The sequence below is a fragment of the Thunnus maccoyii genome, chromosome 11, assembly GCF_910596095.1.
Source record: "Thunnus maccoyii chromosome 11, fThuMac1.1, whole genome shotgun sequence".
NCBI lineage: Eukaryota > Metazoa > Chordata > Actinopteri > Scombriformes > Scombridae > Thunnus > Thunnus maccoyii.
In genome coordinates, this window is record NC_056543.1 from 19,169,870 (window position 1) to 19,187,655 (window position 17,786).

The 17,786-nt window shown below is 40.9% G+C and overlaps 1 protein-coding gene across 1 annotated transcript; it reads right to left on the minus strand.

Moving 5' to 3' along the window:
• Window positions 1-934: 934 nt before the first annotated feature.
• LOC121907477 (ras-related protein Rap-2a) lies at window positions 935-17,268 on the minus strand. Its single transcript, XM_042427070.1, has 2 exons — window positions 15,891-17,268; window positions 935-2,731 (listed from the first exon to the last, which is right to left on the minus strand). Exons 1-2 carry the CDS (start codon window positions 16,202-16,204, stop codon window positions 2,494-2,496), a joined length of 552 nt encoding a protein of 183 aa, XP_042283004.1. The 5' UTR covers window positions 16,205-17,268; the 3' UTR covers window positions 935-2,493.
• Between the last annotated feature and the right edge of the window lie 518 nt (window positions 17,269-17,786).

A 17,786-nucleotide genomic window follows, 5' to 3' on the forward strand; every position in this document is an offset into this window, starting at 1 on the left:
CCTAACCAATCAGTAGTGAGAGACACATTGGTCTCATAAACATCCTTTTTAGTTGACATGGAAACTGCAGAAGTGATTTCTAAGTGCAGTTAATGTTTCACATTTAGTATGTACAAAATATGTAAATTTAAATCTGTAAGTGGAGTTACAACTTGTACAGCTGCTTCAATCTCATCTATGTTTGTCGCAGTTTCTCTGTTGGTATTAATCATGGTTGTAGCTAGGTAGATATTCAGCTGTGTAGGGAGATGACATGCCTATTCCTAATCACATCTGCTACATTCTGATTGATTCCATATGAATCACTGAACAAATCTGCAATGTGGGAAGCAATTCGGAGGTCTGACACCAGGCTATAGAGGGGGAAATGGAAAAAATTTGAGTTTAAAATGAAGTAAGTTTCAACAGCTATCACACAGTCAGCTTGGAGAGAGAGCGGAAGAGATTTTGCTGAGATGCAAATGAAGCTGGGAGATCCTCAGAGCAGTCTTCTGGGTGGTACAGCTCTGCTCAGAATGATTTCTACCAAACAGGAGGAAGCACACAGCACCCAGCAGTATTGACTACCAGGGGATTCCTCCCAAGCAGATGTATAAGACTGGATGGGGATTAGCCACCTGTACGATATGAGACCAAGGGAGGCACCACAGCATCAAACAGAAGAAGGTCTTCCTTGTGTGCAGCATCTCAACATTGCTGCTTTTTCAGATGATGGAAGGAAACCAGGTGGTGTCAGAGTGTTTGAGATATATTCTCATCAAACCCTTTTAGAGGAAAAGACTTCTGTGAAATGTGGAAAAAATGTTAACACAGTTATTATGCAGCATTATAAGTAAAAAAAAGAAGCAATTAGATTACAAAAGAAATCTACCACATAAAAGCAGCACTCCTTATAGAGCGCCAATCCATTCAATTGGTTTCACTGACACTTCAGTCGAGTGTTGAACGCACTTTTATTGTTTAGGTGTCAAATGTAACAGTGTCACCATTCAGAGAGGGAATAAAGAGTAAATGGTCACATAAAAAAATATAAAATCAACAATGAAAATGGTCACACGGGGAAGAGTCTGGTTCCCGTGGCAACAAAGATGTACAGTTGAGAGACAGTGTCCAGATCCAGACGTGTATGTGTTTGGTTTGCACATTTCCACAGCCTATAGTAATCTCAAACAATGAAAGTCCTTTTTTTTGTTGTTTACTAGCCATGCATACAGTTGACAATTCCACATGTGTTGAGTCAGTGTCTTTGTAGGAGCTGGCACTTTCAATACAAAATATTTACACTACTTTTAGTTATTCTCATTATCATCGCCGTCATTGTTACTATTTGTTACTATGAATTTGAGTACTCTGAGCACGAAAAGAATGAGATCAGGATGTTGGAACTCTTGAGCACCCCATTTCATATCAATACCGGAGGAGAAAGAGAGAGAGGAAAAAAAAGTAAAGTATGACAAATGTTGGCATCTTCACTTTAAATGTCACCCATTCCTGCAATAGAGTTTAGGGAGATCGTCTGTAGAGATATTCAAACACTGAAAGATGAACTCTTTGTCCCATCAGGGTGAAGCAGTTAGTTGTATTACTACTCAGCAATCTGCTGTCATAGTCTCCCGGAGAGGAAAACAAAACATCACACGATATGTGAAAGACTCTGCTAGGTTTACTATTATATCTCAAAGTGAGAAAATAGGAAAAGAGATGACTGCACCAATATTTCAAGAAAGACACTGACTTATCCACCATTTTCTCTCCATTTCTTTAAACGACTGGGAAAGAAAAATATATATATACGAAAATGGAGGTGCTTTCAGGTCACCTCTTTGGTTCAGCCCTGTGATGAGTAGAAAAAACCTCCCAACAACTACTGCACAAAATAAGCTCGGAGAAATTTTGTACATAAATCAAATACTCCTCCATGTTTTGAGACAACTGGATCCCAGAAATCTGTTATCAGGTTTGCGTACAGTAGCTACTTGAAACCGAGTAACAAAAAAAAAAAGCATCTTGGTGTTCTGTGTGAAATACAAACAAAACAGAAGAAAACATTTTGTAAGAACTCATTTGCCATGGCAGAACAATCTAAGCAGTAAGGATCCTGATCTGTAACTCTTTGCTGATGATGAGATTTTTTCCCCCCACAACTGAAAAGATAGAAACAAACAAAAGAAAGTAACATAAGGCGAGGGCATGTTCCTTTTTGTCACTTGTCAAATTTCTCTTGCGGCAAATTCCTGGCGTTCTTCATTCAAAATGTACTCATTACTCACATGTCATAATTATTATGTCACTGCTGATTTTTATGCTTCGTAGAGTTAAAATCCATCGCGTTCAACCATGAATTTATCTTCCATTTAACTGCCATGTGCGTGTGTGTGTGTGTGTGTGTGTGTGTGTGAGATTGTGTCTAAGGGTGTATCTCTGTTGCTGCAAGTCGAAGTAACTTCCTCTAAGTAGACTTTTTGCCTGGCCTGTTGCTGGAGGCCCCGGGGGCTATTGTATATTGCAAGAAGAGCAGCAGGGGTCATCCTTGTCTGGCTGGGCAGCGTAGTCCATCTGCCGAACAATCTCAGCGAACAGTTCGTCTACCATGGTTTTGCTCTTAGCCGAGGTCTCCATGAAAGGGCAGCCCCACTCCTCGGCCAGGGCCTGGCCTTCGCTGGACGACACCTCCCTCTCGCTCTCCAGGTCCACCTTGTTCCCCACCAGAATCACAGGAACCTTCTCGTACCTGAGAACAGACACAGACCCACATCAGGTTGTCAGGGGAAGACACGCACACACACACACACACGAATAAGAGATACTTAGCAAAAACGTATGCTAAGGAACTGTGTCGAAGCAATCAGTGAACTTACTGTGCAGCTTAAAAAGAAAGGCAATTACCCGTTCAGGACTTGGTGCAAGCCTAATGCCACCAAGGCTTTAATTGCATCATTAAATAAAAATTTCACTCCTCGCACATGAAAATTCTTTACATGAAGTCATTATTTAATTATCTATAATCCCTAAATTTCATCAGGCCATCCAACAGTCTTTCTTTTGGGGGAAACAATGGACAACCCTGCCTCATTTATTCATTTTCTTGACCTGCTTCTTCCTGTTCAGTGTCACGGTGGGTAACAGCCTGACCAGGCAGTAAGGAGCAAAAGGTGGGGAAGCATCCTGAACTTGGGAAAGCAATATAGACAAAATAAATACTGTAACAATTATCCACCATTATCTCCAAGGGTTCAAAATCAGGTAATAAAAAGTCAAATTTTTGTTATCAAATTGATAGACTTTAACATCATTGAAGCATTGTTCATTTACATATCAAAAATATATAAACCCAATTTATTTAATTATTATTATTTTATTTAATTTAATAAACCAAAATTATATGGAGCAATGATAAATGATAAGATTTTTCTTCCAGCCCTTCCATTATCTACATAATTTGTCTGTGTGCGACCAATTACACACTAATGAGAATAAATATGAAATCATGGTTAAAATATTAGACATTTTCTGACCACACTTATTGTTTTCTGATGGTTTTGGCATTCCATACTGAAATGCCAAAAAAAAGAAGAAAAACAAAACAAAACACTATCTTCTTTTTCCCTCTTATAGTCTTACCAACGCAAGGCAATTTAATTTATGTAAACTTAAAGTACTAATTTGTCATCTGTATCTCTCCCTCGAGGTTTATGCTGCTCATTTCCTTACAAGTAAACTGTCATCTCCTCTCTCTGTGACTGATTGCTTTAAAGTCAGTGTTTCACTATAAAAATAAACACAGACACGTCTCTGGTTCTGTTTTGAGTGTAAAATAGTGATTTGATTGACAGACAAATGCTGACTGTTAACTGGGGCTTCCAGTAATTCCTCGACTTCAGCTTTGAGGCCTCAACTTTCAAATCACGAGTTTGTACTAGTTCTGTCATCACACATCAGAAACAGAAAATGACTTCAAAGACAACACTGTACAAACATATAAAACAGGAAAACTCTATTTTTGTAAAGACAAAAAAAAAACCTTTTGGAATTTGAATGATAAAAAAACTGGTATACTCAGATTTAAATATGCAATAATACAAAAATCTTTATAAAAATACAATCAGCAGTTCATTTGTGGTTTCTCATCACCTTCTGGCTTCACTTTCTATTACAGATAATATTTTCTGAGTCGTCATTATAGCCCGACTGATACAGGATTTTTGAGGTTGATGCCAATATTGATATACAATATTTGAGAGGTTAAAAAAAATATCAGAAGGTGATACATGGCTGATATTAATTTTCTTTACACAACCCATAACATAAATAAATATTACTGATAAGGTTCCCTTAGATTAGTTTTTTAGCGATAGCAACTGAACAATGTTGCTAAAATAAATTCAGCACTTCTGTGTGGTGGACAAACATATCTTTGGCATTTCTGTACTTCAATTTCCTGTCTTATTTTTTTGTCTGACATGTACACTGATACCAATAGGAGCTGAGATTGGCAGATACATGGCCTGGCTGATTTATTGGTTGGGCCCTTATCTTATTGTAATTGTACTTTGTTAACATGCAGTTAACAATAGCAGGAATTAAATGTTTTTGTAGGTATGAGGACAAAGCATCTGACCAAAAATCAGGTTAAACAGAAATGTTTTAGTAAAAGAATGCAGGTGTTTTTCAAGGCAGATCTGTAAAAAAACCAAAAATGAGACTTAAGGAAAGGTGATTACAAAAGAGAGTTGGAGCTAGGAATGTTAGCAAAGGTTGACAATCTTTCAGTATGTCAGTTGATTTTAAAGAGCTCGGTTGCCCCCCACTACTCTAGTCTACAAAATAAGCCTTCTCAAGATCACCCACTTGGCCAAATTGTTTCAAAACGCTCAGTTGGGTGCAAAATACAGACTCATTGTGGGTGGGGAGCCAAAATAGAAATAAAAAGATATGTTTTTAAAAATGTACTCTGGTTTACTTTTGTATACACATGGTCTTTAACTGTGGGAGGCAGCCAGAAATATGCAAGCTTTTCACATATTGAATCGAGGCAGGACCTTGTTGCTACGAGGCAAAAACCACCAAACCTCCACGCCGCCCACCCTGCCTTGTGTAAGTATCTTACACGTCTAACGCCTGACCCAGAACAGATCAGAAAATGGGCAGTACAGCCTTGACCTCTGAGGGTAGGAAGTGGCCATAATCCTTTGAGCTCTGAACTCAGTGCCATGTTGCTGGAGCACAATATGTCACTGTGGAAGCGGACTACTTAGCGGACAGCCAGAGGAGATGGTCAGTCATATTAAATAGGCTACTGCACAATAATTATTCAAAGGACCAGGTCTGACGCAGTTTCACCAATAATTGCTACATCGGTTTTGATACTGGGGAACACGGTGGGCCTCTGAGGCATTTTGTACACATCAGAAGAAAAACATCAGAGACAACAGAGAGATAGCAGATCATACGTATTCACATCCTTTGGTAAACAACAGGTTATTACTTTCATCTTTATCTGTATGTGAGGATAGCGAGGAAGCGCTTTCCATCTGTTAGACCCATCGTTTAAATGTCACTATTCACGACAGAGTAGCAACATCTAACTAGTATCATGCACCCGAACACCCATCAACATCATTAGGGTCTTCAAATGCTGCCCTCGCTCTATGAAATATACATGCTCCTAAATTATTTACAGAAAGAAAATCATGCTCATCCCTGATCGCTATGGTAACAGGTATACAAGGAAATGACTAACGCTGGAGATACAGAGAGGATGCAGAGGTAGCAGCTGTAATACTTTTCCAAGTCAGGCAGTCTGAGCATCTCTGAGAGGCCAGGGGCTGCAGGTTTCAGCGTTAAATAAGCTTAAACTTGCTCAGAATAGGGAGCCGACTTTGATCTACTCATGAATACATTATCCAGAGTGAACTTTAATCTGAGCTATCCTGTTCCCAGGATCGGCTCGCCAGCGGAGAGGAACTACCAGGATTCAAGAGACAATCTCAGAGGTTGGTCGGTCAGTGTGTAACAGAGAGTGTGATAGTGCTCTACAAGCCCGGAGGGAACTTGTATGAGAAAGTGCAGCTTATGCTTCCGAACTTTAACATCCAGTGCCCAGGTCTCACTTCCTACAGTCCTAGTGTCAATAAAAACAGCAACGCTGTTAAATTCCCTCTCTACCTTCAACGAAAAAAAACGAACCCTAAACATAGCTGTGGGTGTGCAGATTGAAAGACAAAACCTTTACTTTTATGGCTGCACCAATTTAGGAGAAGCCACAAGGGGTGCAGCATTTACTTGGGGTAATGGTGCCATTTGGGTGTTTCTTTTAGGCTCCAGGCTGTGGTTTTAGCTCAAATCCCCACACTCTAAATCTCTCAAGGAGGCCTGTGGCGGACCAACTATCTTACATATTATCTACCATCACATGCTGTTTCATACCTGCTCTCACTTTCTTGCCCTGAATGTTATTTACTCCGGAAAAAAATAATGGATGGTTAGAATAAGCTGTAATGATAAGTGTAAGGATTCAAGCTCCTAAAACGAGAAATAAAAGCAAATTATCACAATTATCAATGAATAACAGTAATTACTGTCATCATTATCATCACTATCAAATTATCCACTCTGATCTTTGCCGTAACACCTGAACAATACTTAAGACATGACGTGAACAACAGTGAATCTAACTGCGTTTATTGTCAGAGCTTCCTGCATATCAAACCTCAGATATCAAGTGAAAGAAACCACATATAATTATCAGTGTAATAGGAATAGTTATAGAAATTCAAGTCAGTCATAACAAACACATGAGCGTGCTGTGTATTTTTCCTCTTAACCATAATAGAGGATTTGGCTTGGTCAGCTGTATGCAGGTTATGTAGCTCTTTTGGGACTCATCATTACAGGAACACAGCACAAAGACATCTGGTACCAAAGAAGAAGGGTCTATATATAGTCATAATAACAGAGGAGGAAACCGGCACTCCCAGGAGGTGTGAGACGGTGGCTGCCACGGATACCGAAGCTCCCTGGGCCTCAGCGTGAAGGGTGTCGGCCGCACTGTGTCTGGCCCCCCCGATAGTGGCTTTTGCAAGGACACGGGGCTTGTCCGTAACACAGACAACATACAGAGTGGTTTACACGGTTTAAGATAAATGAATAACAAAGCCTGATTGTGCTCACGCTATGACACAGGCAGCTCAAACAACATGTCATGCTTTAGCCTTCAGCTTCCGAGCCTGACAGCGCCCCACAATGGAGCACTCGGACTGCAAACACCCATTCCCAGACACACCTTATCTATAATGCATGATGCATCAACTCACATAGGCCTCGCTGACGGACGGTGGAACCCAAGGGCCCAAGAGTCTCAGGATTTGGCTCTGACCATCAACGGTCAAGACGAGGGAGGAAACAGGCTTTTGAGGAGGGTCTTCAATTTAGTCAGTGGAGAGAATTCAGCTGAGTCAGAGTGGCAATAAGCTCATCTCTTTTGGCTCCAACATCAGGGTAAAGACAGATTTAATCAAGAAAAGATTGCTGGATTGTCTTCTGTAACCCCATGACAAGCATAAAAAGATAAAAAGAATGAATGATTAGAAAAAAGACAATATCAGGGATAGTCATACACACTCAAAAAGTCTCTATTGGATTCTCCCAAGGTTGTAAAAACTAATTCTCTTTTCCCATTTCCTTCTAAATCTGATGCTATTCACAGATGATAGAGACGCTGGCCAAGAAATGTCAAACTGTGGAAAATAAATGAGTAGTGAACTTGACAGACTGTAAAGGCTCCTCATCCTTGGATCTGATGTTGTACATCAATGATAAAGCACACTACGAGCTCCCTGGGGGTAATTATTCCGTCTGAGACAGATTCCTCTTCTTACAAGACCGAAGCGCAAAGTGCCACTGAAATGGAAATTTGTTCAGATTGCCTTTCAATAGAATAGTGGTAAGAAAGGAGAGGAATAAGCTTTTAATAGTTCACAGACTCATTCATATGCTTTACAACCACAGAATATAGCCTCAGTGACTCAGACAGCTTCTCCTTTGACGTCTGATGAAATGATTACTCTACATCAATCTCTACATGTTGCTTAAGAAATTACATTAAACTAATATACAGCAATGTTTTAGTTTGTTGTTAATACTTGATAATGGACAACTTACTTCTGCATGTATGGATAAATTTATCGTTTCACTCCTCAGAAGGCGCACACTCATGCAGTAATTGGCAGCATGTCACGACTGGCTTTGTGTTTGCTTGTTTGTTTGCTTATTTTTATTCACTGAATGCAATGGCCTGAGAGATCAATGCGTGAGAAGTAACAAAAAAACATGGATTTGACAGCTTTGTTTTTACCGTGAACAGTGTTCCACCTCGTGGAAACTCTGAATAAGTTGCCCAACCCAACGTACAACCAATACAGCATAGATTTTCTCCTGCAGTGGAGTAACCTTCGGGTCAGCAACCCTCACTCGGATCTAATCTTCCCCAATCTCAACTGTTCTGCAGATCAATCCAGTGGAAAAGGGGAGCCAAGAAGACCGGGAAGCGAGATAAGCGTGGTGGAGGACAACAAAGACTAAGAAAACAATCTCTCTCCTGTATTCCCCTGCCTTCCATCATTCTATCAAACACGCAGTCTCTCCGAAATAAAAATGACGAGTTGCAAGCCCATGTACGATTTCAGAGACATGGCTTTCGGACAGATATTTGGACAAAGAAGTGGTCATTGACGAGTTTGGTGTGCCTCGACTGAGATGCAGGTGTGACTGACATGTCGCAAGGTGGAGGGGTTGCCTTTACCTGAATCAACGATATTGCAAAAAATGTTCTTGTCAGAGAAAGACTGTGCATAAAGATGTTGAACTGTTGTCTGTGTCTCTGTGCAAGTTTCCTCAAATATTTGTTTTATAGATACATGTATACAGTTGTATACATTCACCCAAGAGCAAACTTGGATAAAGCCTTGGAATCTATACCATAACCCAAAGACGGCAATCTATATCTCCCGGTGCTCCAAATTTAGTCCTTGCCTAGTCCTTAATCACTGTTGTTTGAAAAAGACTTTTAGAGACTTTCATCAATATGTTACCTGCCTGACGAGACACAACAAGATGGTGGACCTGTGTTGCGGTTCTGTCAAAGGAATGTACAAGCTCTACCCCTTCGCCGCTGGGTCAGGCTGACTACAAAAGTGTCCAGCTCATCCTGTCGTATCACGCTGCCCTGAGGAGGGGAAAAAACCATCAAAAACCTCATCAAATGGACTAAGAACTAGACTGATTATTCTATCCTGAGTCTACACAGCTGTTACGACTGTGCAGACTGTGGTATGTTTAAGGAGTCCTGTTCTGACATTGATAATCTTACTGATGTTGTCAACTGTTACGTTTCCTGCTGTGTGGACAATGTAATCCCTGATAAGATTGTGAAGGTGTACCTAAATAGTAAGCCATGGGTGACAAAATCACTTGACGTCGAAAGACGTGTGCATTTTGGGAGGGCAACCTCTCTGAATGAACAGGTTGAAAAGGGAAATGAAATTTGAAATAAGGCGTACAAAGCAGTTACAAAGAAAAGACAGAGAGGGAGCTTAGGAACAACAGTTTAGGTTCTGCCTTGGACGGTATGAAAACTATTGTTGGCACAAGGAGCAAAAGGAACTCTAAGGTTGTACTGAAGGGTTTCAGATGTGAAAAACAGCTTGCACAAGAGTTCAGTGAGTTTTACCTGAGGTAAGACACCTCCAATTTCAGGAAAGTCATTCTAGAGCAGAAAACCAACCTATCCGACAGTGGTGGCATCCCTTTTGATGAACGTGCTGTGGTCAATATGTTTAAACACTCCAGAGCTAGGAAAAGCCCCGGGCCTGACAATATAGGCAGACACCTGCTCATATCCTGTGCAGAGCAACTAGGTCCCAACATTTTCCAGTTGTCCCTCAATCAACAGAGTGCCAAAAATTTGGAAACAGTCTACAGATATCCCAGTAGCCAAACACAATCACCCAAAATTAGTAAATGACTTCAGGCCAGTGACCTCCTTAGTCATGAAGTGTTTTGAAAAACTGCTGAAAAAAGAAGCCTTAGAAAAACAGAGAATCTTTTTGACCTGCTACAGTTTGCTTATAGGGCTAAGCGAGGGGTAGAGGATGCCACTGCTAATCCTGCACCTTGAAGGTAGTAAAACACATGCTAGGATTATATTTGTTGATTTTTCATCCGCTTAATTTAATCCCACATTTTATTAGACAAGCTCTTAAAAAAACTTTGACCTTGATTTTAACATGGTGGGCTGGATTCTTGACTTTTCAACTGACAGAACTCAGGGAGTAAGCTGATGAAAATGATCATGGTCCTGTTGTAGATGATTTTGTACACTGGTGTGATAGGCTGTTCCTGCAACTAAATGTGGCAAAGACGAAGGACATGCTAATTGATTTCAGGTGCAAGCCCTCTTTTCCTCAGAGCACTACCATCAAGGGGCAGGTGGTAGAAGTTGTAGAAACCTACAAGTACCTTGGCAGTCTGATTGACAATAAGCTAAATTTTAACTCCAACACAGAGATGCTTTGCAAAAAGGGCCAGCAACAACTGTCCTGCCTTCATAAACCGTCAAGGTTCCATGTTGATAAGACCCTCATGTCCCTTTTTTACAAATCCTGCATTGAGTCTGTATTAACATTTTCTGTAATCTGCTAGTATGGCATCTCAGCATCAAGGCCGAAACCACTCTTTCCAAAATAGTGAAAGTCAGCAGTAAAATCCTAGGTATCCAGCAAAGTAACCTCACTGACCTGTATAACAGACAGGTAGTGCGGAAGGCTAAATACATCCTATCAGTCAGTGCTTACCCCCTTCACTTTGAGTTTCAGATCCTACCCTCTGGCTCCTGGTTCAGAGTTCCCCCTGTAAAGAGCAACAGATACAAGCACAAACACTATTCATTCCCACCGCCATTTCCCTTCTGAACTCAGGCCAGGGGGGTAGATAGTAGTGATGGTGACGGTGGTGATGATGATGATGATGAGGGTTGTGACAATGTTTCACGATGCTGCCGACCTTGGCTAACTATGCCAATTTTGTTTTGTTTATGATGACATTGTCAGCTACGTTGTTCACATAAGGTTGTTGAACTGTATTTACATATCCATGTTGTATTTATATTTGTAAAATGTTGATATCGTAATTGATGACCCGAAATTTAGCACTTTATTCTTGTATGCAAGTCTATGATTGGGAAGGTCAACCTGTGACCACTGTTGTTTTCTCCGAGTCCACAACATTCACTCAAAAAGGCTTGCTATGTTTAGAGGAGGTGGCTCAATTTTGTGCTACTGGATGATGAACCTGGCTTAGCTGAGTATTTATGCTGCTCATTTCACCAAAGTATAACTAACTTGACATAAAATGATGTTAGCTCATCCCATTTCACTAAAAACAGAAGCAGTTTGATTTATTTCCAGAATAACTCCTCATGAAATCGGATAGTAACGTCTAACATTTAGTTTTACCCTGAATTTGATATGGGAGGCTTTATCTGGCAAAACACTCTAATGTGGTAACTCCCAAAACAGCAGAAACAACTTGTTGGTTATTTGAAACTTTTCACTTGTACAACCATCCACTGTGTAAGGCCTTTAACACCGTTAACCGTTGAGTAATCGTCACTCAACTTAAGCACAGTTCTTTTGCCCAGTTTTCACAACAGACAAAGACACAAATGAAAGAGGATCTTTCTGGGAGAACTGGGAGACATGCTGCTCTTCCATTTATTGATCTTGAGCCTTTCAACCAGTTGGCACGACATGAACAAGTCCTGTTATGGTAACTCTACAGTTTGTACCCCTTGGTACAATGTCGAAGAGAGTGAGTAGACATGCAGCTTGAATTACTAGTATTTACACAAAGAGCTACAGTTAGGGTTCGTCTAAGCCATAACTGTTTTCTAAATTAATCCATAGAAACATGCACCTGAAACACCTGCAACTACAAATCACTGCAGTGCAAACAGCACGGTTTATCATGGTACCCTATTTCACCTCCTTCTTCTTCACTATCCTGTGAAGCCACCAATCACAATACATCCCTGGTGTATAGTTAACTGCAGCGGAAGTGAGGAGTGATGAGGTCCCCCACGGACATAGCCAGGCCAGGGTATAATCATGTGCACCCGTGGCCTCTGAGCTAAAGCCTGCCTGTGTCACTAACAGCAGGTACTGATAGATGCTGACAGGGTTCAGAGTGAGAGCGACACACAGCAGCGCCTCTGACCTGAGCGAATGCCGATATGGTCATGACGGGTCGCCAACATTTTGGCAGCATGGAGGGACAGGCAGGCAAGAGAAGCAGTGACAACAGTGTAATATACAGGACCAGTATGGCTGCAGCAGTTTTATACAACGCAGTCACATTTCCTGAAGACAGAAGTTAATCACAATCGGACACCTATCTTTTGCTTGAGGGTTATAAAGGAAAATTTCACCATTTTTCAACTGTTAACATCACTTTCTTTCATCGGTCTGAGTGGTGAATACAAGGGGTTGTTTGTGATGAACTGTGCTTTTTTGATGTCTCCGATTTTTTCGATTACTCAACCTGTCATGTCTTCCTCTACTACAGTTATTGATTTTAGTGATTTCCCAAAATGCCTTTCAACTTACCCCAGGGAACGTTCCTGAGCCTGTGCATATATCTAATGTTGTGTATCATTCAAAAATGTTCAATAGTGGTGCAAATATGTGAATATGTGTGTGGTGGGATGTTAACTAGTATCTATAGTGTAGAACCTTTTTTTTACGTTTAACAAATAAGCCAAAGTTCTTGAATACATACAGTATGTTGACTTACACAAACAACCATACAATGTTGCATTTAAAATACAATATTAAGATTATTATTAAATTATTATTTAAATCAACCAATATCAGATCAAAGAACAAATAAACAAGACAGAGACCAAGACAAAGCATTCAGTGCCAACTTTTGTTAACATTACAGTTGTCAATACATCATTGGTGTTACAGATACAAGTAGGTTGGTATTAGAGCTGCAATGATTAGTCGATTAGCTGTCAACTACTAAATTAATCAGCAACTATTTTGATAATTGATTAATTGTTTAAAGTGATTTTTTTTAAAGAAATAATGTCAAAATTCCCTGATTCCAGCTTCTCAAATGTGAATATTTTCTGGTTTCTTCAGTCTTCTATGATAGTAAACTGAATATCTTTGGGTTGTGGACTGTTGGTCAAAACAAGGCATTTGAGGATGTTATCTTGGGCTTTGTGAAACAGTGATTGAAATGTTTCACCATTTTATAGATCAAACTAATCGATTAATCAAGAAAATAATTGACGGATTAATCGATAATGAAAATAATTGTTAGTTGGTACCCAAACACAATTGGAGACCCTATCCTTACATATGTTAAAATTACAAGTATACATTTAACTTAACTTATAATCACATTTGTGTGTTTATTTATTATCATTTGTACTTTTGGCAGCAAAAGAAGCGATGACGATTAAAAAGAACTACATACAGTATGTAGGTTCCGTATTGATCTCTAAGGGGTGTATTAACAAAGTTGCCAAACAGTATGTGCCCAATCCAGTCAGTTCAATTGATTTTCATGTATGCAAGCATATCAACTGAAAAAGGGAAACGCATTTGTATCAATGTAATAGTACAATATGAGTTTATCATATACACAACATTTACAACCTCTCAGGAACAAATACAGTTGTTACCTTATATAACTGCTGTCGACAGAAGCTGTGAATAAGATAAAACTGTGTGTGTAGGTTTAGAAAAGGCTGCGTACAAACAGCTTTATCCTCATCTTTAATACTTCCAGTTGGGTAAAGCAAGCCTTCCCTGATCTTAAACATAATCTTTCAATGAAATGTACTTTATTGCAAGTTTAGTAGCAAGTAAAGTTTGCTGATTTGATGCTGAGGTCTCTAAACCTCAAACAAAAAAAAACAGAAATTCTCTGAATCACCAAAGAAAATATAAACGGATTGCATTTAGCGCTTTACAATTTTGCTTCTCATTCACACGTTCACACACACACACACACACACACACACACACACACACACACACACACACACACACACACACACACACACACACACACACACACGCACACACAAATGAACCCTGTTAAAGGAAAACTGCATACTGAATGTGGGTCACAGCTTAATAACTGAATTTAAAAAACTGTCCGTGACCTGACATTTCCAAAGTAACTCCATTGATTCAAACATAATCTCAACTTTTTTTTTTTTTTTAACCGCACATGACATATAGACTTTGGAATTAGCTATTGTGTAGGAGTAGCGTGTGAAGTGTGATGTTTTTGCGACAGAAAATAAATTCTGCTGTGACGTTGGAGAACAACAACAGACTGTGTGTAAAGTGCGAAATCACACAACAGCCAGGCCGCATCTGGTGTGTGAGCACACACACGTATATCTTAACATATAAACACACACATATTAACACACTGAACATACTTCTCCCTGTTCTCAACTCATATGGGGGAACATGTTGGCCTCATTATTTCATCTGGAGCCACAGATTTATGAATGTTTATTAAGTGTGTTTGACAAAAGTCTAAATCCAATTAGGTGACAAATACTAAAAAAGCACCTGACAAAAATGAAAATGCAAAATCTGTATGAGGACTAAATGTCATTTTCTGGTGATAGAATGTAACAGCAATCGGCTCTGTCCTCATGCTGAGCTGTTATCTAAAGTAATAAGCTACATTAATAAACAACATGAGCTGCAAGCTGCACTGCTTTAAAAATGCTTCCTCATTGGACAGCCTCGTCTCTCTGGAGCTCTACATTGACTGTTACACATTCCCTGACACCTACAATGACTGATGAACTCACACAGCCCAATGCGTGCCGCCTGTAACACACAGAGAACAATCACCAATGATTTAACCAGCAGCATCTGTGACACTGTCTGTTAAAGGTTTTATAACATCATGCCATGTCACCAGGTGAATGTACAGTACAGTATGTCTGGGCAGTACATTGGCCTAGAGCTAAGAAAACACCAATAACATGACGGCATCACCAAACAGCCTCAGCTAACCCCTGCCGTGTATCAATCAGCAGGCTCACGCTGGTGACCTCATATCTGGATCATCTCTGTTACGGCGCTCAGACATCAGACAATCTCACACTTTCAGTTGTGCCGCTCCTCCTAAAGAGCTTGTGCAGCTTGTTAATTAAAAACATGGCTTCTCCTCCGCAGGAGCCGGGTATGCTCCCCCCCCCACCCCCCCAACCCCTACAGTATTTTTGAAGCTCTCTGCAGAGGACCTCTGTTGCACTGAGTCCTGGGTATCCCCGGCCGGGTGTTTCACAGAGGTTGCAGCATCCGGCACACAGTGGACATACAGAACAGCAGCTTGGCAGATTTACAGACAGTATCTAACCTGTTATGACTGGATGACAGACTGGCCTTCACAGAGATGATGGACAGGACGGATCAGCACTGTTTCCCTGTTAGTATCTGCCATCCCTAAGGTGTAACCGCCTACAACAAAAACACTACAAAGTGTGAAGAAACACTGAAGAGATGAAGTGACTCTTAGAGATGCTGGGACTGCAGTGCAAGGGCATTCGCCTATCTTAAGAGTTCAAAGCATTGAGGGTGAGACTGGCACACCAAAATAGAAACAGGCATGTGGTGTTGTTCTGTAGTCTGTCCTGAAGATGCACAGCAGATCTCCATTCAAGCACAGTTCTCAGACCAGGCCTCGGCCCATCGTGAAACTACAGGGCCTCTTAGGCCAGCTCTATGTCTGAGGAACAATTAACATTCATATTGAACAGTTTTGATATTATTTCTGTGCATCATTTCACCAACCTTTTCACTCTTATGATCTGATCCCTCATCGGCTTTATGTCCTGGAAGCTTTGCTGGTTGACAAGGCTGTAGACCAGTATGAATCCTTGGCCGTTTTTGATGTAAAGGTCCCGCATGGAGGCGAACTGCTCGGTACCAGCGGTGTCAAGGATCTCCAGCACCGAGGGTGAGGAGTCCACCTCGATCTCCTTGCGGTAAAAATCCTCTATGGTGGGGTCGTACTTCTCAATGAACGTCCCGGTAACAAACTGCACAGTGAGGGCGGATTTCCCGACCCCACCGCTGCCCAGGACCACCACTTTATACTCGCGCATCGTGGATTAAATCGAGTCGTAAAGGTATCAATCTCCGCGCGTCATTGAAATGAACTCAAAATGTCACATTCACCATTCGTGTCCCATATTGAACGGGTTGTCAATAATACAGTCTTTGCTCGCCGCTGCTCAGCTATGGCAGAGCACAAAGACTCGCTGCCCCAAGATGGATTTCATTGTAGAAATTCCCCCATGCAGGCCAGACACTGACAGCTAGACGAGCATCCGAGGACTGCAAATGTCCAAAAACGTGCAGAGGGAGGAAGAAAATATCGGCCGATGAAGTGGAGCGTGCGGGTTTTCATCTGCTTAGCTCACCCTTCTCTATGCATCATAAAAAAACAAACTTGCTCCATCGAGGGAGGGCAGTGGAAAAACGCTGGGCTGGCCCCGAGAATGAATTGCAGGCGCAGTTTTTTTGAAGCCGGACGCCGCCTCAGAAAAACAGCGCAAACTAAAAGTATTTGGACACTTCATTAAAGAACTTGCGCCTCTTTGTTTCTTTTTCACCATCTCTGGCATGTCTCCGCTTCCCCCTCGCTCTCCAATGCAATCCCCGCCGCCATACTCTCGGGTGGAGACCCAACACAGCCGCTGCGTAACCAGCCGGTCCCCGCTCGGCTGCCGTACCGAGGCAGAAGGCGTGCGGATCCTCCTCCTCCTCCTCCTCCCCCCCACCACCCCCCCGAAGCTCAGATGGATGTGCGAACAGCCCAATGGCTGCCCGCCGCTCTCTGTGAGCCTCGCTTGCGCTTGAATGGGAGCCGCACGCAGGCAGCCAGTGAAATCCAGCGGTTACATTTCCGTTCATGTGTTAAAATTCCCATCATTCGGTTGCCCCAGTGACATCCAAAGAGAGCTCATCCAATCACAGACGCGGCCGAGGATGTGTATCCAAGAGGAGGAAAATGCGCCGGATGCTGTTGCTATGGTAACGCTGCATTTTGTTGCTGTCCAAAAAATTGAGTGTGCTGTATAAAAAGCTGCTTAACCGTGTAAAGTGGAGAGATATAACAATGTTTATTGATCTCTATCAATGACATATTGCAACCCAGTTGACATGTGGGGAATAATATCTAAACTAGCAAAACTACACTACATGAAACTGAGAATTTGTTAAATAAAACGATGAAGCAAAATGAAAACGCCTTCTGTCTGTGCTTTATGTGTGGGTAACCACAACCAGCTGTCTCTACAAGAAATTAATACAGATAATAATAATAATAATAATAATAATAATAATAATAATAATAATAATAACTTTATTGATATAGCACATTTAAAAGCAGAGTTTACAAAGTGCTTTGACAGATGAAGCAAAAACAGGATACCCAGAAGGCAATATGACAACAGAAAGCCAAACAGTAAGGTCCAAACAACAGCAAGACAGGTAAAGATTATGTTTATCCACTGAGAGAGATAAGAGATTATTTTCAGTTGTGAATGGATGAATCAGATTTTTTAGCCTATTCTTACAAGAGAATACACAATCCTACATTTGACTCTGGCATTAAAATGATGAAAATAAATATATAGTGCAAAATGAAACAACAGAGCGCACAGCATGGTATTTACTTGACAT